At 39.9% G+C, this 25,507-nt stretch overlaps 1 protein-coding gene and 1 long non-coding RNA gene across 4 annotated transcripts in view; one reads left to right on the top strand and one right to left on the bottom strand.

The window, feature by feature from the left end:
• LOC120723944 (interferon-induced very large GTPase 1-like) overlaps nucleotides 1–25,507 on the bottom strand; it is a 48,651-nt gene that overhangs the window by 15,799 nt on the left and 7,345 nt on the right. Inside the window, exons 2-7 of one of the 2 annotated variants that reach the window (XM_040015806.1) lie at nucleotides 19,172–19,264; nucleotides 19,000–19,031; nucleotides 18,490–18,598; nucleotides 15,520–16,107; nucleotides 1,234–1,268; nucleotides 944–1,052 (exon numbers count right to left, since the gene is read on the bottom strand). In XM_040015806.1, coding sequence (XP_039871740.1) covers nucleotides 944–1,052; nucleotides 1,234–1,268; nucleotides 15,520–16,107; nucleotides 18,490–18,598; nucleotides 19,000–19,031; nucleotides 19,172–19,235 — 937 coding nt within the window. In that variant the 5' untranslated portion in view covers nucleotides 19,236–19,264. Of the gene's footprint in view, nucleotides 1–943; nucleotides 1,053–1,233; nucleotides 1,269–15,519; nucleotides 16,108–18,489; nucleotides 18,599–18,999; nucleotides 19,032–19,171; nucleotides 19,580–25,507 lie in introns of those variants that run through there. The other variant, XM_040015805.1, reaches the window with a different exon arrangement.
• Nucleotides 211–25,210, top strand: LOC120723946. Of its 2 annotated transcripts, XR_005693839.1 has the most exons (5): nucleotides 212–222; nucleotides 12,118–12,128; nucleotides 16,355–16,359; nucleotides 24,008–24,009; nucleotides 25,106–25,208. It is a non-coding gene; the product is annotated as an uncharacterized LOC120723946 (long non-coding RNA). The 2 variants fall into 2 exon arrangements; XR_005693838.1 differs by lacking the exon at nucleotides 24,008–24,009 and having other exon boundaries at nucleotides 211–222; nucleotides 25,106–25,210.

The following is a 25,507-nucleotide window of genomic DNA, read 5'->3' as shown; positions in this document are numbered from 1 at the left end:
TTGTATTGTCCCTCATGCTGTGTGGAGCGCCCTGTGTTTCCTGTGAGTTTAAGGTGTCATTTCCCAGTTTAGTTTAGTTTGCGTTGTATGCTCTGTTTCCTGTGACCAGCAAATAAAGCTGTGGTTTGGAGTTCATCCCTCGAGTCTGAGAGTCCTGCATTTTGAGTCCTCATCTCCTGCCTGCCACACAGCGCTTCCTGACAGAATAGTGCTGGAGTTCCGGTAGGTGAGAGTGAGGAGTCTATGAAGTGTCACTGTTCAGCATTCTGATGGCCTCAGTCTGGTCCCTCAGTCTACTGGTTCGGGACCAGATACTGCAGTACCTCCTGCCTGACGGAAGTAGTTTGAACAGTTTATGGCTGGGGTGACTGGAGTCTTTGATGATCCTCCCCGCTTTCTTCATGCACCGCTTCTTGTAGATGTCCTGGAGGGAGGGAAGCTCACCTCCAATTATCCGATCAGAACACCGCACCACTCTCTGCTGGATGATTGTGCTAGACACTTTCCCCGGACCCGTGACCAACCTGTTGTTTGAACCGTTGTAAAGAAGAGCTAGCGTGTATGTGACTCCTATCCCGGACTTCCCTTTCGGACCCAGGACCCCCGCTCCCTCACTGTATATATCTGCACCTGGTGACTGTGTAAATGGTGTTTTCCCCTGAATTCTGCTCTGCGCCGGAGTCCTACCACACCGCATGTCAACTATTTCCCTTGATATTATGCACTGTAGGTGCATAATATCATTAAAAGATTCTGAGGTATTGGCATTGAGCTATCCTGCTGTAGGATTACAGTCTAACACAAACACCAGACATTACTGTAATTAGGTTTTTTTTCCCTTCATTTTATCACATGGTGCAAAACCATAAATAGAATTGAATCTCTGATATTTTTCTGTCAGTATATAATTTACTGGGAAAATGAAGCATCATTAACACTTTACCTTTTTCTTGATTTGGGGATGACCCTGGGGGCTTGGCTTCAGATTTTCCTCCTGATGTTGTGCTGCCATCCATATTCTCTGGCTGTTTAACTTCAGTGCCTGTATCATCCTGAGAAAACGAATACTTGTATTTGTTTGTGTGCTAAGAATCATTGATGTGAAATCAAGATGAAAAGGACAAAACTGTCACAAAGCAAATTCTTAAACAGAACTGTTTCCCACTTCCCTTATCCAAGCTGTTAATGTGCAATGAAGGATAAACATTTTTACAAGAAATACATCACAATTACCTTTGTTTCACTTGAAGCATCCTCCTTATCTTCTTCTGCAAAGAAAATAATTATTTTACAATGCAGGGTAAAGGAAACCATCCAATACTCATTTGTGCATTTTCAGTGTTAAAGGCTTTGATACTGTTTCAGTAACTAAAAGTGGACAAAGCAAACATCACAGAAGCCTCACACAGGACAGAGAATGGCTGAATTTGTATGAGTTTACTTCCAAGACAGTGCCTTATTATTGTCACTTTTAGTTTTAAAATGAACTTTTTAAACACATTTATGCTCAAACACATTTATAGCACAGGAAGTGAAACTGAATTTTACATTGATTTTCTTATTGTAAAATGAACAGTCTCCCACAGGCAAAGACATGAATGTTAGCTAAACTGTTTCTAAACTGCCCATTTACAGGATGTATACAGAAGAAAGTGTCACAGTCCCTCAGTCCTCCCTGGCTCCCTGTCTGCTGTAGATGTGTTTTCTCTCTGTCACACTCCCTTGTTTCTCTCTCTCCTCTCATCTCTCTCTGTGAAGCTCCACTGACTCCTCTGGTCCTAGGTCATCCCTGGTTAGGATCTCATAATCCCTGCATTAATTGGAGGGGGAATACCGCATTTGGCGTTGAAGTCCACATTGTCACCAACACCGTTTCAGATCAGCAACCCCACCTCTCACCTCTGATCTTCCCATATCTCCAGATCCACCTGATCTTTCTTCTGTTTCTCCTGTCTATCATGATCTAGCTGAGGCTTTCCATGAGGACCTAGCTCTCTCTCCTCCCTCACAGACCATACGATTGTGCCTTTAACCTTCCCGGTGCTCCCCCCCTCCTCCAGCAGATTATGTAGTTTGTCTAAACATTCGACTCTCATACAGGTACCACCTATTTTTAGCAAAATGAATCTCAACAATGCTTATCACCTGCTGAGGAACAGGGAGGGGGGCGAGTGGAAGAAGGCCGCCTTTCTTCTCAGCGTTTTGCTCTGCTGTGGATATGTGAATGACCTTCCTCCCTGGAGCACTATTTCCCTTGTTGCATTGTGTTTTGTAGATTTTTACGACCCGGAACAATTTCAGAAATATATTTCTCATAATAACTTTTCAAAACCTTTGAATGTGATACTATGCACCTACAGTGCATAATATCATCAAAGGATTCTGAGGTATTGGCATTGAGCTATCCTGCTGTAGGATTACAGTCTAACACAAACACCAGACATTACTGTAATTTTGTAGATTGTTGCGACCCGGAACAATTTCAGACCCGGAACAATTTCAGAAATATATTTCTCATAATAACTTTTCAAAACCTTTGAATGTGATATGCTCAAACACTGTTCTGAAGGCAGTACTGTGATGCAGTTTTCTGCCTCGCCACTAGACTGCGCGGCCGTTTTGTGAGTAATGTTTTGACTGGGATGGAAAATGGTGTTCATGGAGGCAGTGTGAATCACAAGTTATGCTCGGGAGCAGTTTATGTGGGTTCAATGAGAGTGTGCGTCCATAAGACTGGTGGGTTACAGGATATGTCTTGTGTAAGAAGGATAGCCTGTATGTTTATCGCTCTGGACATTCTCTGTTTGTACATTTTCTATAAGCTAAGTTATCGCTAAGCTAAGCGGGCTAAGCTAAGCTAAGTTCGCCTAGGCCAGTGGTTCTTAACCTGGGTTCAATCGAACCCTAGGGGTTCGGTGAGTCGGTCTCAGGGGTTCGGCAGAGCCTCCGCCATGACATTCATGGCTCATTTTGTGCACCAGTAAAAAAAATCACATTTTATTTTTCACTAAAGAGGGGTTCAGTGAATGCGCATATGAAGCTGGTGGGGTTCGGTACCTCCAACAAGGTTAAGAACCACTGGCCTAGGCCAAACTGAGTTTGGTTTGAGTTGGTGATTTGTTATCTGTATTTGCCTTCTTTAGTTGGTATCATAAGTGAGTGGGGCACAAGAGTTAAGTGATGGAAAGGTGTTTATTTTCTTTGTTGCCAAATATGGTTCAGACTATAAGTAAAGGCTGCCAGCTTAGTAGTAGTGCCTATAAGACAAGTATGTGGCTGTAATATGTTATATGGTGATTATTGTTGTCTATAATTGATTGTAATTTGTGTTCTGTTCATTCTGTTTTGTAGAACCACACACACACATATCCACACCCACGCTAAATCTGCCATTAAAGAGCTGATCATCCCCTGTCCTCGTTATTTTCTGGAGGGTCATAGTGGCACTTGACCTGTGCACACCCTGCGATCACCACCGTAGAACTGAACCTCATATCAGAAATCATCATAATAAAATTGGTCCTTCGAGCCGGATCAGGTGATTACAGAGTGAAGATGGATTATGACCCCCAGAGAGCAGGTGCAGGTCCACGGAGGGCTGTGCGACCACCAGGATGGATGACTCAGTGTGAAGGCTACACACTGCCACCCACTGCTACATTGGAGCAACAGCAGACTAGAGGGGGATACGCCAAGTTGACGCCCCTCACACAGACTCCTGGTTCTATTGGAGCTGGGGACGGGTGTAAGAAGGCCGCCTTACTTCTTGGCGTTTTGCTCTGCTGTGGATATGTGAATGACCTTCCTCCCTGGAGCACTATTTCCCTTGTTGCATTGTCTTTTGTAGATTGTTACGACCCGGAACAATTTCAGACCCGAAATAATTTCAGAAATATATTTCTCATAATAGCATTTCAAAACCTTTGAATGTGATACTATGCACCTACAGTGCATAATATCAAAAGATTCTGAGGCATTGGCATTGAGCTATCCTGCTGTAGGATTACAGTCTAACACAAACACCAGACATTGCTGTAATTAGCCAGTATTAGGGGTAACCGGGACCCAAAATGCCAGTCCAACTCCCCAGTAAACCACTCCCAAGAAATTTCAGCAACAAGACAAGTAAAGGTGTTATCAGCAGTTTATTTTCTTCTTCGACGTGATTAGTGTACGAAACAACAACAAAAAAGGTTTCTCATTTTCTGTCACGGTCCTGAGTCTGTGGACTCAGTTTTTTTTCTGTTTGTATTAGTTATCCTCAATTTCATGATGCGTTTTGATTTCTGTCTCCAGTACTGCTGGCACCTTAGTTCCTTGACATTTCTTGTGTTCTAGTTCTTTGATATTGTTCTGTGTTACTTCTGTTTAATGTACAGTCATTTCTACCAGTGTGTCTCTTTGTTCTCCGTCAACTGTATCCCCTAGTCAAGTCTGCGTCTGTTATGTTTCCTGTTTTACTTTGAAAGTCTGTGTACTATGCCAATGTGTTGAGTTTTGCCTCCCCTTTGTATTGTCATGTCAGATGACTCCCAGGTGTGCTCTCCTCCTGTTTCACATTCCCTAATCACCTCAGTATGTATTTAAGCCCTGTGTTTTTTCCCTGCCAGTTGTTGCCTACTCAACATTTGTTGTGTGTGTATTCCTCGTCTTCTATCATCAGGTTAGGTCATGCCATGCATCTCCAGTCTAGTTAGTTCGAGTTTTTATTTTAGTATTGCCAAGTTTGTCTTGCCAGCAAATAAAGCTGCCGTTTAAGTTAATGTTTTGTCTCGGAGTCCTGCACATGGGTCCAGCCACACAGCTAACCGTGACATTTTTACTTATCTTCCCTACTATTTCACTGTACATAAAGGCACTAAACAGATTCTCCCAGTCCTGCACCTAAATCCAACCACTGTCCACTATGTTAGCCCTCACAGTATTAATGCACGGTTAACATGTAACTTGGAGTCGCAAAACACTTTAAGCAGTCAGTGACAGTAGAAGAGCAGAAGTACATTGCATTAAAGCACTAACCAAAGGTTGCTGGGAATTAAAACATAAATGCTTCAACAAGATTGTCCTTGCTACTGAAAAAGCAAATGCACACAAAATTAAGAATTTCTCATGTTTCTGTTAAGTGCCAGGAGGGATACCATGATTTATACATCAGGGAAACCATGATGTAACACACAATTGGTCCAAAAACCTCTCATGTTCAGCTGTTTTTTGTAAAAAGATAACAATGTTAGCCTTTTCTGCAGCTAGAGGGCATATATGGTATCACTCTTGGCTGGAAGCAGTGCTTAAACAATGGAAAAAACACAAACTTTGTCCAAAAACCTCTCATGTTTAACTGTTTTCCACTTTTTCTTTGGTCATTTTAGCCTTTTTGGCCAGGGTGAAGGGAGCTTCTGGCCAACACAAGTAGGCGGTAGGTGAAGTGTCTTGCCCAAGGACACAACGACCGAGACTGTCCGAGCCGGGGCTCGAACCGGCAACCTTCAAATTACAAGGCGAACTCCCAACTCTTGAGCCACGATCGCCAAGAAACAAGAAGACAGCCGCATGTAACTACGACGGTGTTTGCTAGTTCACCTTACATGCATTAATTTAATAACGCGGTTAGCCTACTTAACGTAACCTACACACGAACAACATTAAGCTACTCACACAGAGAAGAACAGCTGCTGCTGCCATCATCATCCGTCATCATTTCTGCTACCCTGGCAGGGCTAGGGGCCAGGACTCTCCTCTTCGGGTTTTGGGGGGATAGTGCTAACTCCGGGTCCGATAACAGGCACCACACCCGCAGTAGATGTGCTCGGTGTGATGTCTCACAGCAAGCTATCAAATACGGCGCATTTCTCGGCTTTTAAAAAAAACGCTATGCGCCTCCTTTGCACAGTATCACAGTACCAGCTTAAAGCACTTGTTGCAGGCTGCTGAGTTTGCATCTTTTGCTGTGAAGTACAGCCAGACTTTTGACCGCTTCGCCTTGGGCATTTTTAATCTGTAGCTCTGCTCTAAAAGAACGTACGTACCTGGGCCCGCCTACTACGTTTGCAAAGGTAAAATGATTGGCTAGAATCCAAAGTGTATGACATCTCAGGGGAAAAAAAGCACCGAAATAAAGCACCGAAATGTGCGCTGCTTTTCGGTCTGGTTACTACCGTTTATGTCAGAACCGGTGCCATCATGGCACTGGATACCGGTACCCATCCCTACTAAGCATATGGCATATTTGAAGAGCTAACTTGTCAGGCCAGGATGCCACAGTCTATTTACACCTACAGGCCAGAGGACATTCTTTCAATAATGAGGATGCACAAATCCTGGACAGGGAGAATGAGAATAGTGTATAAAGCATTAAGTATCTAAAGAGCAACTCTAAAACACCTTCATAAAGTCTGGACATTAACTTTAAAAACAAAACAAAAAAACTTACAATAGGTGAAAGTCTGGCCTCTCTAATACAAATTATATAGAAAATGATAGGTAACTCAAGGCTTTCAAACAATTTAAATGTAACCTAAAAATATGTAGGCTATGCTCATAATTAATCTAATAGACAATAGGCTAAATGAAAAATTAAGTTGTACCAGACATAACATCCATATCTGGGTTTGGATTTTTAAAAAGGTTTGCATGTAAGAATACATTTCATCGTTATTAATTTTTTGTTAAAAATTGCATTTTTATTAGTTCAGATTAAAATGGATGAATGAGTAAATATTTACTGTCGAAATTTTTGTGAAGAAAGTGCCATCTCTTGGTGACATTCTGAATTTGAGTGAAAGGGGTGTGTTTATAGCAGAAACTAGATACACTCCAGGAGAAAGAGGGGTGATTGCCAGTGGCTTGCAACTGGGTAAAGGTTGGCTATAAGCCTGACTGGGAGCGGCACTTTTTTTGGCTGTATCTATATGTACGGTACAGAAAGTGCTTCAAGGTATAGAATAATCAGACTAGAAAAATGCAAGAACATCATCTTAAAGCATTAGCCAAAATTTGGTTGTAGTTCAAACATGCATCAGTCTCTACTGACAAAAGAGAATACTCAATTTTAAGTATCAGAATTTTGAAGAAATGTAATAGCAAAAGCAAATAAAGTATGGCTTGAAGAAATGGTTTGAGGAATGCTGGTTTGAGCAGGAAGTCTTTTTCTGTCGAGAAGGCTCTTCTATGTTGTGCCATGTTTTGATGCATGCTCAATCATCCAGATAGGAAAATCCCAAAAGGTTGATTCTGTTCATCTGGATGCAGCGTTTTCAGTGGGAGAAATGTTTCATCGCTCATCCAAGAGACTTCTTCAGTTGCAGCTGACTGCAGGTTTCTCCAACCTTATAAACAGTACATTTGCACGATGACTGAAAACAGTCCACTGAAGGAACAATGTGGGTTCAGTTCCTTGATCATTAATATGCAAATTGTCATGGCCATTGATCAAAGCCATAGCTGGACTGGCCATCGAGCATACCGGGCATTTGCCCGGTGGGCCGCTGGCGATTTTTTGTTTTTATGGGCTGTGATGGACCGAGTTGAAAAACAGGAGTCGTCCCAGGAATTATTAGAAAAATATAGTTTCCATTTATTTAACCCCCAAAAATTATATTTACAAGAGTAATGAATGTTGAGCTCATAAAAGAGGTCAAAGAAACAAAACTGAACTCAGGCAAAGACTGCAAACTTAACAAACCAAATGACTACTACAAACAAACATAACTGACCTAAACATGAAATGACATACAAGGGTATATATAATGGCTGATCAGACCATTGTGACACATGAGGGGTAACAAACACAATCATAAATCACAAACGATGCAGTACAATCTAGTTTGTTAATAAACTAAACACCAAAGAAGAAAATCAAAAAAAACCCCATTAAACCCTAAACTCAAATATTTAATTAAATACAAATACTTTGTTTTTAAAGTAAAGAAAACACACATTCCCCCTTCAGCAGGAAGTGGTGGTGTGGTCCAATTATCTTCCTTTGTATTTAATGGTTTCAAACCCTGGCTACCATCTTTTGTCCAGCAACTCCCAGGGATGATGGCAGGTAAGAAATAAAAAGACAAAGGTTAGTCAGAAAGCAAAGAAATGAAGTAGTATGAATACATAAGTAAACTAAATGTGCGTGCTTACAAATAGAACAAATGTATCCAAACCAATCAATAAAGTTATTGGCAACTAAAATGTATTACTATGTTCAAATGAAGAATGAAAATACAAAAGTTACCAACTTTAGAGTGTGACCACGGGTTTGGCCATCACATGGGCCAATCGATTTTTTTTTTTTTTGGAAGGGTATAAATAATGAAAGGTGTTGGATTGGCCAATTGATCATGATCGAGTCTGGGCTGGACCAATTACAGCCGAGGAGGTCGGATGCACCCTCCCCTTTGTTTAGCAATCTTATAGACGAACTAAAGAAAATGGAGAACAAAAAAAGGAAAGGAGGTGCAGAAAAAATTAGGGCCAAAAAGAAACAAGCCCTTCAGGCAGATGCTGCCAAATGTGTAAAAATAACTGAATTGTTTGGTGGTAGCTATGGCATAGCTTCCACAGATTTAGCAACATCAGCAAGTGGTGGAGGCCAGCAGGTGGATGAGGGAAAGGGGAGGCAAGAGGAGGAGAGACCCGAGGCGGCCGCCAGTCATAGTGGCAGAGGAACTGAACTTCAGGTAAGAAGTTATGACCTGCTGTCTATCTGTGTCAGATATAAACCAAGTTTAGTTGTAGTTTGTTTTCGTTGTGCTAACTTTTTACAGTCACTTAGAATAACTGGTACTGCGTACTAGCTAGCATGACAGAGTTTATATACTGCTGGGCGGGTGCTATGAAGTTACTGATAGTAAATTTTATTTTATGCTTAAGGTTAGTTTCTCAAACTCCTCAAAATCTTAACAAATTGTGCCAATCCTTACATGTTGCACCAGGCTGATTTATCATCAAAAGTGGAATAGTCTGTGACAGAGGAGACAGAAGAGCAGCAGAGAGAGAAATAAAAGAGCAGGAGAGAGAGATGGAGAGATGACTTTATGTCATCCATGAGGGATGCATTTGACATATGTTTCACATACAGTATTATAGCCCAACAAGTTACTTATAGCAATTTAAATACGAGCAATCAGTTTTTGGCAAATACCGGAAATCAGTTTTTCGCAGACAATCACTTTTTGGCACAAACACCGGCTATTGCAGTTAATAATACAACAGCTTCTTGCCATTTTTTGTGTTTCTTTTTATCGCTGTGTAACTGAGTTCAATTGAAAGCCTGCATGCGCTAGTACCTCTTGCCACAAGTTCCCAGAATCCTTTGCAGTTTTACCCCTGAATGACGTCACATTTTTGGTGGGCCGGTCTCTAGTCAAAATGCCCGTGCCGATTTTTTGTCCCAGTCCAGCCCTGATCAAAGCCCATTAGCACCATTCATGGCCATTGACTATTGGGAAATGGCTGCAATCACAGCATTGTAACATGGCGAAAGATGTACCCTTAGGCCCCCTGCTCGATTCAGAGATGGTCTTTCCCTTTTCACGGCTCAAATCATCGTTCCTACCTGTCCGCCCAACAAAATTGTTGAATGGATTAACTGAGTAACTGCCTTTCTGTGGTCTTTCAGACTCACTTTGGCCGTGAAACTGTCAAAGGGACCCAAATGCAATGATGGATGAGAGACTGGTTTGCAAGAAGTTCTGGTGTAGGGTCGTATGTATCATAAGTGGAAGATGGAAAGAAAAAAAAAAAGGATGAAAGGGTACCCGACGACAGGAAGAGGGGATCACTATCCCTATATTATATAAGTCCGATATCCATTGGGTAGTTTTTTTCTGCTGCCTCTTTGCTCTCTGTCTTTTGTGTGTGTCTTCTGTTTGTGCTTTAAGGCAGTGGTCCCCAACCTTTTTTGCGCCAGGGACCGGCTTATGTCGGAAAATATTTTCACAAACCGGCCTTTAAGGTGTCGCGGATAAATACAACAACACTGTAAAATCTAATATTGTGTTTAATTAAAAATATTAAATAGGCTGAACTCAATTTTTATCAATTTGTTATTAGAACTCAATTTAAATAAGTTACCAGTACTTTTTATGCAAAAACGCTGATAAACTCAATTTATTTGAGTTTTCTTAACTTAGAAAAACTAAGCAAGCTGGAAGTTTTGCTTCTCAGTGCTGAAGGATGAAAGATGTGGTTTGAAAATGCCACCTCACTACCATTTTTTACCATTCATGGTGCCAGCATTTTTTCTGGAATATGTTGAGCAAACCTGGAGAAGCTTCAGCTCAAGAAATTATTGTTGTCACTGTTGTGGATCTTTACCTGATACACTGACTTGGTGAGTAAATGTTTACTCTTTTTCAAACTGATTTTGTGGCTTCTCTCAGTTTAGCACCAGGTTTATAATCTTGCTAGCTAGTTAGTGTTAGCCTAGCGTTGCTGCTGCCGCTGGGCTCATGTTACTTAAAAATTAACACCGCAGCCTTAAAAACCTTATATAAAAATATGTCTGTGAAATTTTCTGTTGATTGTTTGAAATAAAAAAGTGAGATAAGAGCCCAGACAAAATTCTTCGGGAGGTGCAGCCGTTAGGGGAGGGGTGTGAGGGGGTATTTTCAATCCATAGCCATAACTAACTAACTATCATGTTTAACCTTTTCCTGTCTTCTGTTATTAGACTTGAGATGCACTATGCTGTTGCTGGTGATTCCAGTTAATTCTACAAGACATGCTGTGTCTTGTAGAATTAACTACAAGACACAGCATGTAAGTAAACAAACAACAACAGTTTGGTCTGCATTTTTTGAAAGATCACATTCCCCAAACTTAGTTTAGAGGGTCTACACTGTATATAGTGAAGTCTGCAAGTTTTATAACAGCAAAATTTGTTTTGTGCCCAAATCATTTTACACATCGTTAGAATGAAGGTTATTGGCCATGTTTGAATAGCTTTTTGAAATGATGCTTTCATGACATTATTGTATGTTGGGTGGTGGTCACGGCTATTCAGACTGACAAGTGGGACATGGGGGAGGGACAAGTGGGGAGGGAGCCTGAGATTGTCTAAATTTGACTCTGTTTTATACCAAATGCAGAAAAAAATGTTTTAAGAAAGCAATTAAGTTCATGTTCCAAAAAATATGATTGTTTGCTTGCAGGACACCAGGAGAGATTGTAAGATTATAACAGTGATGGCAATATAATTGTTTGTTGTTCAAGAGAACAGTGTCCAGTATGCTGGCTGTTATACTTTTTTGCATTTGAAAATAAAAGTTGGGCTGATTTTAACATCATTACAAGAAGTGTTGTTAATTATATTTAATCATATTCATGGTACCACAAATTGTTTTTAATTTAGTTGAACTTGAAATGTTTGTCAGTAGGTAAACAATTAGTATTGTACAGTCAGTCAGAAATATCAAGTTATTCTTAATACTGCAGACTGAATAAGTTGTCCTAACAGTCATCTTAAGTAAGCTTTACTTAGCTTTTTTGAGGCAACGAGTTTGCATATTTTTTTGAGTTCTGGAAACTACGTAGGTTTTTACTCTGTACTCTAAGTGAATAAGTTGCCCTAACTTAATCATCTTAAGTAAAACTTTACTCAATTTTTTGAGGCAACGAGTTTACATGGTTTTTTTTAGTTCTGTGAACTAATTAGATTTTGTGAAATCTAAGTGAAAGCAAAACCAGTACCGGTACCAAAAAAGACGATTTATTAATAACACAAGGGAAAAGACCCAGGAAAACCGAGTTAACGATAAAAACGATAAAAATAATAAATAACGCTAAAACCGATAAATACCCTGAAAACCATAATTTTCACACCCGAGCCTCAACTATCAGGGCACAGTACCAAACAACTGTCCTGGGGGGTTGTGAACCGCTGCTTTAAGGCTTTACACCCCAGGGTTGCTTCGCTTTTCGTTTGTTTTCCTTGCTATGTGTTATTTCTGCTGCAATATACTGTTCTGCTGTTCATATGACAATGTTTAATAAACTCTGTTCTAAGAATTATACTCTTTTCCAGAGAATCATTAAGAGCAATGTTCCCTCTAATTTTTCATGTGTCTGAGCGAACACACAAACTCCCTGAGCGGACACTTGGACCACTGTGAGCAACAGCAGACGTGTGCACTGTGGTCACGCCAGCATCGAATCCATCCAAGTTACATGGTTTATTCAAATAATCACATTACAGCATTTGTGTTAGACTACTTCTAATTAACTGCTTTAGCTCACTTACAACGAAAATTTTAAAAAAAATTGTTCATGACCTGTGTAGTATGTTAACACTATTGGAAGTAATAATAAATTGAACTACAATTGTGAAAACACAACTTTCTTTCTTCTATTTTTAATAAAGCTCTAACTTGTATTATGAGTATGAGTCTGTGGTCTGGGAGAGAGTCCTGTAACTCTCTGTCTGCAAAATACAGTATATAATGACCAATGTTGGGCAATTAATTATATAGTTACTTCTTCAAAAAAGTAACTGAGTTTTGCAAACAACAAAGGTTTTACAGCTGTTTACCTAAAAATGCAGCCAAGGCATTAAAAAAACAAAAAACAAAAAAAACCATTTTAAACTATTTACAGAACAATCAGCTGTTCTGCATCAAATTTGATGCAACACAAATTATTTGTGCCGCTCCAAAAAATAATTTCTGTCCACTATGTGTCACAGTCTGGCTGGGGCAGACTGTAAGTGTTTGCAAAAGAGGACTCAAACGCAGACCAAAAACTGAACGTGGCGTGGATTTAACAAAAAACAAGCCGTTTATTGAGGCTAGCAAAGAGGGTACAAACAAAAGGGCATTGGTGAAACTAAACAATAACCTAAACTGGGTGAACTAAAACTAAACATGAAAAAACCTTAAACATGGTGAACTGACATAGATACCTGAAGTTGTGACATGGATGAGCAGACGCCCTGACCAAGAATGACTGAAAGCACACGGACTAAATAGACACAGGAGGATAATGAGGGAAGTGGGAACACATGGAGAAAACAGCTGACACATGAACATAACGACGTCACAGTGGAAGAGTAAAACTAAACACGATGAACACAGGAACACCAGACCTCTTCAAAATAAAACAGGAAACATAAGACGCAGACATGACAACCTGAACTTGAAAACGTAAGACACAGACATGAAACACATGAAGAGCAGGGGAGACTTAACATGGGTTGGAAACACAAGGGGGAACTAATAACAAAGAACTAGAACAACCTAGGCATGATAAAAAATGAACTTAGAAAACCTGAAGGGCTTAAACATAAACTAAAACTCAAAACGCTGGGTCAAAAGACCCAGGATCGTGACACTATGAGATAAAGGAGAACAACAGCCTGATACCTGCAGGCCTGACAACAGGAGATGTATCACTCCTGTAACACCTGTAACATTCAGTAGTCGCCTCATTGTTCTGACACACACAACAAAACTATTGACTACACTACACACTAATTACACAAGATTTGCGCTAAACGTCGCAAATCTCGCACATCTCAAAACACCACCGTCACTCCTAAAACTTCCCTCTTCCTGAACAACTAAATGTTGCCATATAATTTTTTGATTAGTCCACATGGTACATTTTTGCACCAATAGGAAAGGATGGAGTTTTTTTGGTTTTGTCTTTGCTCACAGGTGGAGAGTGCTTTCGAATGTTTTCCTATAAAATGCCGTTTTTACCGTTTCTTCCCGCAGTAAATATAAACAACAATAGTATTCAGGAAGAAAACCAAACATTGCATATATTTTTATCATAACTCTGGTTTTACGTGGCCTATCAACACAATTTAAAAACTGGTATAAAGTCCACACTTCTTCCGTCAATTAATCCGTCTGTCCTGCTCACATCTCCAATGGTTGTACACGTTGTCATTAACGTGGCTTCACTCCACATCTGCCACGCCGCTTTGCTAGCTGAAGCACCGGTGTCGGCACATAAGGACACTGTCATAACCTGTCAACGACGTTGATTAGCTGCGTATATACGAATGTGAATCGTATCATTGGCTGGACTATGGAATAAGGTGGCATCGTTCTAATCCTATACGAGAGCAGCCAATCACTTACTGACTAACACTGCAAAACAGAATTGTTAAAGTTTTAATTTTAATTTCAATTCAGGTTAGATTTTTTTTTTTTTTTGTGTGCAACGCAGATTTTCTGTGCGCAGAGACCATGCCAGCATTGCGCAATTGCGCACGCGCGCAGTTTAGAGGGAACAATGATCAAGAGTGATTTGATTTTAATTGGATCCAAAAAGCTGGACCTCCACAGTGTTGATAGGATAAGGATATCATATTGGCTTCAAAATTTGCGACCCAACAAGGGTTATGAGTTTTGAAATCCATAGAGACGTGGTGTTTAGAAAAAATGTGTCTCAACTGTTGCGATACTCCTGACACATAAGGGACTTTTGCTTAGGGAGCAGTTGTCCTTCTCTCCTGCATCGGCTGGAGCTTTCTTTAGGTGCCCTTCCAGCTTTGACAAATGTCCAGCTGGGATAACCACATTTACTCTGGGCCTTCTTGATTTGATGAAGGCCCCTTGACCATCTTACAATCTTTTACCATCTTACAACGACATGATTGCAGCCACTCACCAACTCTCTGGGAATGATACTCATGGCCATTGATCAATGGTCATTGATCAATGGCCATGATCAATGACCATTGATCAATGGTCATTGATCAATGATCATGACAATTTGCATATTAATGATCAAGGAACTGACCCTGCAGCCCATTGTTCGCCAGTGGTCCTATTTTCAGTCATTTTGCAAATGTTTTGTTTATAAGGTTGGAGAAACCTGCAGTCAGATGAGACTGAAGAAGTCACTTGGTAGAGTGACAAAACGTTTCTTGTGTCTGGGATTTTTTTACTAAGGATAAACCAGTTTTTGTGTGAGTTTGTGGCTGGGTCTGAAGTACACTGGGATGTCGTGCTTGGAGAAGACTTTCCTAAGTTTCTCTGGTAAAACTGCTACATAAGGGATGTCATTCCATTTCATGATATTCTGGCATTTCTGGCAAAATACATTTATATTTAAAAATAGATTCAGGACCTAATGAATCAATATTGCATTATTGAAATTAAAATCAATTTGAATATACACCTCTGCTTTTAATATTGTTTGGACAAGAAAAAAAAATAGCAGTGTAGCACAGATCCATCACATGAATCAGATTTTGCCGACAAGGACAGTTAAATTTTTCATGGCTTCAACAATAATAATGCCTGAGTTTATTTTCTGTTTATGCTATTTGTATATGTACAGCACTGTAAACTCTGGATTATTTTAAAGTGCTTTATAAATAAAGCTGGTATGGTAAAACATCACAGGAGCTGATTCTAAATTCACTGTTGAGAAATAAGTCACTAAATTCATTATACATAATAAAATTAAGATTCACAGTTTAGTTCATTTTTGTGCTGGCCATGTGAATTTGTTTTAAGAAATGCAGCAGTGTTTGAAAATTCCTAAAACACTAAAAGACAGACAGATAAATACCTCTTTCATTTGTCTTTAAGTCTTTCCTTTCTTTTTCATGGGATTTGTGCTCCAGGTGTCCTTCCTCCTCTCTATCTTCAGCACACATCAGTCCACTGCAGCTTTGGGGATCATTTTCAGAGACCATGACGTTTATTTTTTCTAACAAATCTACTACTTCTATTTCATCCATCATACTTCTGTTACATGTGTGGCATCTTTTTTCATTGAAATCTGTGTTAGTTTTCAGCTCTTTTAATGCACTTTCACATGTTTCACCTGTTTCATGAGTCACCACTGTGATTAAATGAGAAAGTGCTCCTCTGCCAAAAGTCCTCTCTAGCCACTGCACTCCTGAGCTGTACTGGCTGCTATGCAGAGTGTTGGGTAATAGAAAGACAAAGGCACGAAATCCCTGATTTAAAGGGATTTCCTTTGTTTGTAGACCGAGCATGTTAACGACACAGACGTGCCGACCACACAGATTATAGAGGTTTGGTGAAAACTGTTCCGCATTTGTTTGCTCGTCATGGTCAAGGAAAATGTTATTTGGTCCAATCTCAATGGAGGCTGGATCACCAATTAGTATAAGTGTGAGATCAGGAGCCACTGTAGAAAAATAACAACATGTTACAGCATGTTACAATACAGACATCATTTAAACCACAGTCTGAATAATTGTTTTTCTTGACAGTAATTGGATATAAGAAGAAATTAAAGTAATTTCCAGAGGTGGGACCAAGTCATTGTTTTGCAAGTCTCAAGTAAGTCTCGAGTCTTTATCCTCAAGTCTCAAGTCAAGTCTCAAGTAATGTCAGGCAAGTCAGAGTCGAGTCTCAAGTCACTGGTGTAAAAGTCCGAGTCAAGTCACAAGTCTGAAATTTTGAATTTCAAGTCCTTTCGAGTCTTTAAAAAAAAAAAAAAAACGAAAAAAAGCATGTTGCAGTTATATGCTAAATGTAAATATTAGACCATGTAATTTTTAAAATCTGTGTTTTTCTCAACACATGACAAAATAGTGAACTTAGAAAATATACACAAATTGTGAAATTGCACCTCTTTAAAATGCAGCTCAATTAAACCTAGCTCCAAGAATAATTTTCACCAACAGTTCTGAGATAAGCTGCATGTTATTCTTGGATGCGGTTGTAGGACCGGTGTCGTGCCAAAGTAGGTATCCCCGACAGAATTTGTTTCCCCTGTGCTGGGAGCACGCAGGAAGTACTGATGTTTTCATTTTGTGAAAAATTAGTATCATTACATTACCATTCAGTTTGAGGGTTACAACAGAAAATTATATATTTATTGCTCACGGGGTATCAGATGGGATTATTTTAATAAACCATAAACATTTTGGCTAATAACTATTTTTATTCTCCTGTAACTTTATTATATAAAGAGCTAAATCCTCCAAAGTTTCAGGAGAAATGCGTCATAATAAGAAGTGTTTGTGAACGAAAAATCAGCAATGTGGGATACTGTTTGTCCGTGATTTACACAGGGGGAACAAATTGTGGCAGGACCAGCCTGATATTATTTGTATCCCACTATAACTTCGTTGTATAAAGAGCTAAGATCTCAAAAATGTCAGGAGTAGTTAGTCATTATAAGAAGTGTTTGTAAACTAAAAATCAACAATGCGGGATACTGTTTGTCCGTGATTTGGACAGTCCAGCGTGTGCTCCCGACGCAGGGGAAACAAATTCTGTGGGGGATACCTAGTTTGGCACGATAGTAACTTCCGGTCACTGCAACAAGCCCAGGTACAGTTTACCGACGGATGGGTACAGGACCTTGAAATGCACCGTGTAGAACGAAAGACCATCGTACGTATCATAAGTTTACCAGTCTCACAAATCGTCGTCATAAATACACATTCGTTAACCGTTTATTAATAGGACCTTTAAGCTCAACGGTAATTAATTAGCAGTGGAAATAATTTCTGGTACGCGTTACAGAAATGTAGCAGTGACAATAATACTGTATGCTGTAATCGTACTGGGCAATTAGTGATACAAAACAACTGTTTTATCCTGTGAATAAAAGTATATGTTTTTGTCAATGTACCATAGTAACAGAGGCGAAACACAATATTGTGTCAGGACAATTCACTATTTATGCACAATAAACAAAGGAGCATAGCGCGACAATTTCTGTTCAGCGCCAGACTTGCTTGTAACCTATATCACCAATTATGTTATGAAAATGATGTGTTAACTACTAAAAAACACTGACCTTCGTGTAAATGCTTGGAGCAGACTAACCTGTGAGCTGGAGTGTTCTGGGACGTTATATTTGGTCTTTGAATGGCTGCAATCCAGTCGCCTCTTTGTTACTTCGGAAACATGGCTCGAACAATTTCTCTTCAACGACGTAATCCGATAACAACCGATCTCTTTACCCGTCGGCTTTCCGTGGCTGTCATGCGACCGACTATTGCAGTTAATAATACAACAGCTTCTTGACATTTTTGTGTTTTTTTTTATCGCTGTGATTTCAATTGAAAGCCTGCGTGCGCTAGTACCGCTTGCCACGAGTTCCCAGAATCCTTTGCGGTTTTACCCCTGAATGACATCACATTTTCAATCTCTATATAATATGCATGTTAAATTTTATATTTGGGGTGAAATATCAAGTCTTTTCAAGTAAACCGGTTCAAGTCCAATTCAAGTCCCAAGTCATTGGTGTAAAAGTCCAAGTCAAGTCACAAGTCTTAGAACATTTTTTCAAGTCAAGTCTGAAGTCATAAAATTAATGACTCGAGTCTGACTCGAGTCCAAGTCATGTGACTCGAGTCCACACCTCTGGTAATTTCTATGTTTTTAGTTTATGCCTGTAGAAATTCTTAAAGATATCAGATTTCTGTCCTTCAGCTTCTCACCATCTTCTGCAAACTGGTGTTTTCTAGTAATTTAATGGTTTTTCACACAGGTTAAACTTAAAACACACACATTCTAAAATGTTAAGTCAGTTTTTCCATTTTCTTATTACCTCTCTCAATGGTGTCAGATGGTTCAGATGCGTTTTCAGACTCTCCTCCTGTACTTTGATTGATATTCTCTGAAGGTTGAGTTTTGCCAGATTTATTTACTGGACCAGACTAAGAAAAAAAGTGATTTTTATATAACATACAGCTGTCCAGTTTAGACTCACTGAGATCAGCAATCTTTACTGAGAATTGTTGGCCCCCAGCCCTCACCCTCAAACAAGGGAACAAACATACATCTAAAAAATAAGTAAAAAATCAGCAACATATAGAGTTGTGCTTTAGGATTTTGCATATATTTTCTCATGCTTTGTCAAGTTTTATTTAATTCTCTATCAAACAGGAAGTCAAAAAAATAAAGTGCTCTTTGTATAGACACTGAACATCAAAAAATGTAAACATTTTAGTTTTAAGAAAGGCTTCTCTTACAGAGATGCTCACATTGTTTTCTTTAATAATTAAATACATAAATAAATAACTGGTAGAAACCAAATACATTTCACAATTGTATTTACCATTGCTGTAGTTTCATCTACCGCCAGCTCATCTAAAAAAGAAAAGAAAAGAAAAAAAAACAACAAACACACACACACAAAAAAACAAATGTACCAGATCAGTATACAAACAATGCTTGGTGTGCTAACCATATTTAAATCATAAATATTTACGTTTTTGGTTTCAGCTGACCTTTTTTCAATGATTTGATTTCTTCTCTTCCTCCTGCTCCTGCTGCATTATCGTGATCCTCCATGTCATCAGCTTCTCATCTTCACTGTAGGTCTGTGTATCAGAGACGGAAAATACAAAAGTATTTATTTTTCCCTGGTGGAATGAAGGAAACTGTACCCACTGACATTTTGACTTTCTTTACAATTTCTCTGCAGGATAGACCTACACTTAATTGTGATGGCCTGTCTCTCTTGCAATGTTAAATGCCTTTTTTTAAAATGCTCATCACAGTGTGACTTTTAAAACCACTTCTGTTTGTGGAGGGAGTGGTATTAAGTAATCAAGAAACGTTTGGACACCTGTAGGAATTTGTAGCACCAACTTTGTAGGTTTGATCAACCTCCATTGCTGCAGAACAGCTTTAAGTTGTTCACCCAATTCTTTTTCCTTTAAAATGCCTTTTTGTATCATTTTGAAATGTAAATTATTTTTCCATTTTCATAAAAAAATAAGATTCATACTGAAAATTTGAGATGCAGATTAGTTCTGTTAAGGTTCTTTTCTTTGTTGGCATAAACTTTAACCACAATACAATCACACTGCCAATGTATTCATCAGAATGTAAATATATACAGTAAGAGAAAAGAATTGTGGGTAATTCTCAGAGTAATGGAGGATTCAAGTAAAGGGCTCGTGCTGGCTGTCCACGAGAATTAGCCATCCCACTTTGTTGCCCTTTGTCATAAATGCAGATGCTGAATAAAAGGAGTTGTTGCTATAAAACTGATCGGATCCCAACCCGAACCTGAGACGACGTTACACAGACATCACACAAACATCACACAAACAACCAGAAAAAGTAGTTTGTGACAAGCTCCAGCCACTGATATAACAAGACACTAGTAATAAAATGGCATATTTTATTTTACACAGCGGCTGTACCAAGGTGAGAAAACTGATAGACAGATGACTGCACAGTGAACCATGGTATAAGTAACAACCACTTTCATTTCACTGAAAATTTATTACATCTGGGTGTATAACAGTACAGCAAACATACAAACAGGTGTCAAGTTAAAGGAACCACCATGATGTGTCTCAGTAAAGTGCTGCAACAGAATGTCGAGGCAGAGCAGTTTCAGTGCTTCTTGGCAGTAAAGCTGGAGATTGATAGGTCTGTCTAGGCACAAACCTATTGCTGGAACAGCCGAGGCAATTTACTGCAACTAGGAAAAGCAAGACGCAAGTCACCAGAGCTCTTTGTGTGATCTTGTGCATGAGGGAGGTGACCGAGACGAGCGCTGTTCCTGCTGCTCGAACCCCAGTCACTCTCAGTCAGCTCCCCCGTAGCACTGCTCTTTATTATGGTTACATGAATATGCATAGGTTCATTAACATGTGACATCTTAAACAGGCATATATGTGTCTCATGCATACCTACACGTCTGTGTGTACGTGTAGGTATGAATGTGTGTGTGTGGGTGTGTATACATGTGTATATGGATGTGTGTGTGTGTGTGTGTGTGTGTGTGTGTATGTGGGTCAAAATATGACCCTGCGAACAACTCCCCAAAGCTGGTGCTAGGAGCCCAGCGGACCACCTAAACAAAAGGCACTTATACTTAAACAGATACAGAGTAGGTGTCCTCCTATAACAGGGGTAGGCAACCTTTCTGATGGCGAGTGCCATTTAAAATTTCCTCAGAAGTCAGTGTGCCATATGATTGCATTAGCAATAAATTTCATAATGCTCTATATGAACAGTTACACACTATATAGAACCACTTTCTAGAATTATATTTGTTCGCAGATGTTGGCAGCTATCAGCGAATAGTTATCAGCTGTTTTGAAACAAAAAAAGACACTTTTTATCCATAACAAGAACTCCATAACAGCAAATGAACTTTACAACAGAAAATACAGATGCTATTTATGGTCTCCTCACAACAATGATAAGAAAAATAAACTAAGCCAATATGGCATGTCTGTTAATACAGAGACACACATGTTAATGTGATCTTTGGTTTCCCACTCAGAGACACAGGTCTTCGAGTGTCCAGCATTCAGACGGCTACCTGAGGACTCATATGAGAGAAAATCTGCTCACACAGACATGTAGAGCCAAATACTGTCAATAAGGCCTCTGCAATGTTCTGAAGACAGTTAAACTTGTCAGCTAGTGATGTCCAGCAGGTGAAAATGCAAGCTCCATGAACACGCACAGCTGTGGATTCCAGCTGCTTCGATGTTGCATTAACTGGCATTAACTCAGCCAGTTAATGCGAGACAAATCTAGCTGCTCATTAAAGATTTCTGGTTCGATCAGAAAATAAAACATTGGTCCATACACCTGAAAGTCCCAAAACAAGTCTGTATCCATGTATTTCCGTGGTGCTGATGCTGTGCTGAGCAGAAAGCTCCTGAAGCTTTTGAAGTGTCGTAATGTGGAAAGCTAACAACATCCCTCTCACCAGTAGGCTAAGTTATTTTTAGCCAATTACAAGTTGAATCAGGTAGTTGGGGTTGTTAGCTAAGATACCGTCATAAAGAAGAGGAAAAACTAATGTGTGTATGCGAGCTGATTTGCGATGTGCACCGCTGGCGCGGCCATTTACTTTTTGATGCACCTTCTCAGATTAATTCACTGCGTGTCGTGCCCAGGGCTGGACTGGGACAAAAAAAAAAAAAAAAACAGCCCGGGCATTTTGACTAGAGACCGGCCCACCAGGTATTAAAGCTATAAAGCCTTTGAATGAAAACAAATGCTGTTGTGACAGTGATGTACAATCTTGTTGGTACATGTATGACTTCTATACATTTTACGTCAGATAAAAACTTTGGTTGTAAGCTTCAGATAATTATTTAATAACAGCCAGACATTTTAAATGAGAATAAGAAAGTATTTCTTTGTGCCCCTCTTTCCCTGCCCCACCTGCTCCCCCCCCGCAAAACTTTGCTAGACCCGCCCCTGCACAGTTACCAGCCTTCAGCTACAAAGAAAAGGATCCTGATGTTATTTGTCTCTCAGAAACAGTTCATAACTTCCCTTCAACTCATCCATGTCACCTAAAAGGTAAACCTGTTTCTCCATCACCTGTTCAGCTCTGATGATTCAGTAAGGACATCTCCTGGTTTCATCTTCATGTTTCCCTCTCACCAGACAACCAAACCGACATAATGACCAGCAGCTTTTAGGCTGTGGCTCCAGCAAACATCAGCTGATACTAGAAACTAATATTAAATAAATTCTAACAACAGCTGATCAAACTTAAACATGCTGCTGTTGTTTAGCGCGACATCTGGCGCAAAGTGGGCGATAAACAAACAAGAGAGAAAAGCCGATAGGCTGATCATTGATCAGTTTCATGATTAAAGTAGCAACAGGAGAGGGAGGGGGAGAGAATGAGAGGAGAAGAGGCAGCTGTGCAGCATAACGACAGAATAACTCCACCTTTGTGTCTTTTTCCATCCTAGCTGAAGTACGGGACAAACTGTGTCCCCTCTCAGCTCAACACAAAACGCTAATAATTTCTCTGAATGCGGGACGATTCTGTCTTTTTACAGGACGGTAGGCAACTCTACTAACTAACCTTATGAATAAAATAAAGTTCACTATCAGTAACACCATAGCACCCACCCAGCTGTATAGAAACTGCTAGCAATAACATATAACATGCTAGCTAGTATGCAGCACGAGATATTGTAACTGACTGTAAAAAGTAAGCACAACGAAAATAAACTCCACCTAAACTTGGTTAATATCTGACCCAGATAGACTGCAGGTCATAACTTCTTACCTGAAGTTCAGTTCACCTGACACTTAGACAGGCGGCCGCCTCGGATCTCTGCTCCTTCTGCCTCCCCTCTCCCTGATCCACCTGCCAGCCTCCACTACTTGCTAATGTTACTGAATCTGTGGAAGCTCCGCGATGCCACCACCAAACAACTGAGTTATTTTTACACACCGGCCAGCATCTGGCCAATCCACCACCTTTCGTTGTTTATACCATTACAAAAAAAAAAAAGAAAATTATCGGGCCACCGAGCAAATGCCCGGTATGCCCGATGGCTAGGTGCCATCAGTTAACCCTTCGCGTGCCAACTGTGGCACGCTGCCTAGGGTTGCCGACCCCTGTCCTATACCATAAATCAGAAAGAGAAGGTACGACCTCTCTCATGACCTTAGGATATGCGTGTATGCCAGAGCACTCTGGAACACACACAGTCTTTGCAGACTACTAAGGATGAGACATTCTATCAGTATGCAATCAATTATATATCTCTAAGCATTATTGATTATATGTTTCTAAGCATAAATGACAATCCAACAATATAAATGTGACAGGTATCTCTGTCTAATATATTTACTCAGAAATTCTCATTGGTGTTGAGATCTGGTTATACCTTGTGATTTGTAGCGTTTATCTTCTCTTCGTGCTAAATGTTAAATGTTGTTGAGGGTAAAAAGATGATCATTCAGAAAAACTTTATACTATACTTTAAAAATGACCCATCCCTGTAAGAGAACAAATGGACCCAAGCCAAGCACTCAGACACTACTTGACAACATCCATAGCACCACCAGACCCCCTCACTTTAGTATGGAAGCCCGTTTCCGCCACTAAAAAAAAAAAAAGGATCCATAACTCAAAATTCCGAGTTATTTTCTCGAAATTTCGACATATTAACTCGAAATTTCGATTTATTAACTCAAAATTTTGAGAAAAGTAACTCGAAATTTTGAGTTAGCGCTGCCAATCAGTAATCTATGTGAATGACGTCATTTCCTTGTTACCCGGAAGCTGAAGCCCTCAGCTACAAATGCTACAGCTAAGTTACCGGTATTACATCCAGTCGTGAATGCACAGATTGCTGAGTGTTTTCAGCCTGGCTTCACAAATGATGAAATCCCTGTGTTATTAGCTGAATCACATGGTGTTACTATCAGCAAACGTACTCGCGAAAGCGCCAATTTGTTGGGATCCGTTTTTGAGTGCGCAGTCCTCTGCGCCATATGCTTCCGGGTAACAAGAAAGCGACCTCATTCACGTATATTTTTGATTGGCAGAGCTAACTCGAAATTTTGAGAAAAGTAACTCGAAATTTCGAGTTATATTTCTCGAAATTTCGAGAAAATAACTCGAAATTTCGAGTTATGGATACTAGCTTTTTTGTTTTTATTTAGTGGCGGAAACGGGCTTCCATACTTTAAAAATCAAAAGTTCAGTTTTTCTTTTAATTTGTAATCCTTCTTTACAAGTCAAACACACAAACACAGATTGCAGAAATGTTACAAATTGAAAATTTGTAAAATTGAAGCTAGATCAAGATTCTCGTTTGGCTCTCAGCGAAGGCGGTCGCACTTTTCTCCTCTCCCTTATCTTCCCTGCTTAGCTCCTCATGTCCTTGTCTTGTCTCGTGTTTTTTATTACCTTTCCCTGGAACATTCTCTCACAGTCTGTTCTCTAAAACCTAAAAGAGGATACCCCTATGGCGCCAGCTGCAAGGCTGGAGCTGAACAACAACACCCTGATAACGACTGTGTTTAGTCTGTTCCTTCCCATTCCATGCAAGGCCACCTGGGTTGGCTGGTAGACTGTTTACTTAGCCTGGCAGGGCGAAGGACACTGTCAGTGATTTACAGTTAACAGTCAGGTGAATGATCAACACTGAGACACTTGAGATATTTAACGTGCTGCACGGGTGAACTACTCAGAGAGCAATCACCCCGAACTGCAGTATTCTTTTATTTTTATAGGTTACATCGTCAATATGCAAATATAATCACATTTCCTGTTACGCAGGTCCTGATGCTGTCTGTGCGTAAGCTGTGTCTAAGCTGTGTGTGTGTGTCACAAAGTATGTGTGTTGCAAGTCAATTTCTAAGAATAATACCGGTATAATGCAAGTCAACTTCTGCGGATATGTATTTCTGTACTGGTCTCTTGTCAGTGTCACAGGGTCAGCTTCCTGTTTCAACAGAAAACTGTGTCTGGTGAAATATGTGTAACATAACTTTTGAAGCAGAAGCAAATAAAACAATAAAAACTCCCTAACAGACACTCAGCTGAACTATGGACATGCACACACATACACTTACACTGATAAGCACACACTCATCCCCCTCCCTTTCCAAATGCCTTCGATGCTTGTTTCCTGCGGGGGAACACGGCGGGTCTCTGTGGTCTCATTCCGTGCCTGGAATGGTAGCGCTGTGCAGGGCGGCTGCTGTGTTCGCTTCGGATTACTCCTCACCCCCCCCACCCAATCCTGTGGCTTGTCATGTCTTTCACAATGTTGTGCTGTGGACATTTATGTGCTTTTTGTGCAGAGGAGTTTTTTTGTTTCCTGTTC

This window comes from Simochromis diagramma, unplaced genomic scaffold (genome assembly GCF_900408965.1).
Source record: "Simochromis diagramma unplaced genomic scaffold, fSimDia1.1 OVJJ01000685.1, whole genome shotgun sequence".
NCBI lineage: Eukaryota > Metazoa > Chordata > Actinopteri > Cichliformes > Cichlidae > Simochromis > Simochromis diagramma.
The sequence above is the reverse complement of the archived record's forward strand: the minus strand, read 5'-3'. Positions and strand labels throughout refer to the sequence as shown.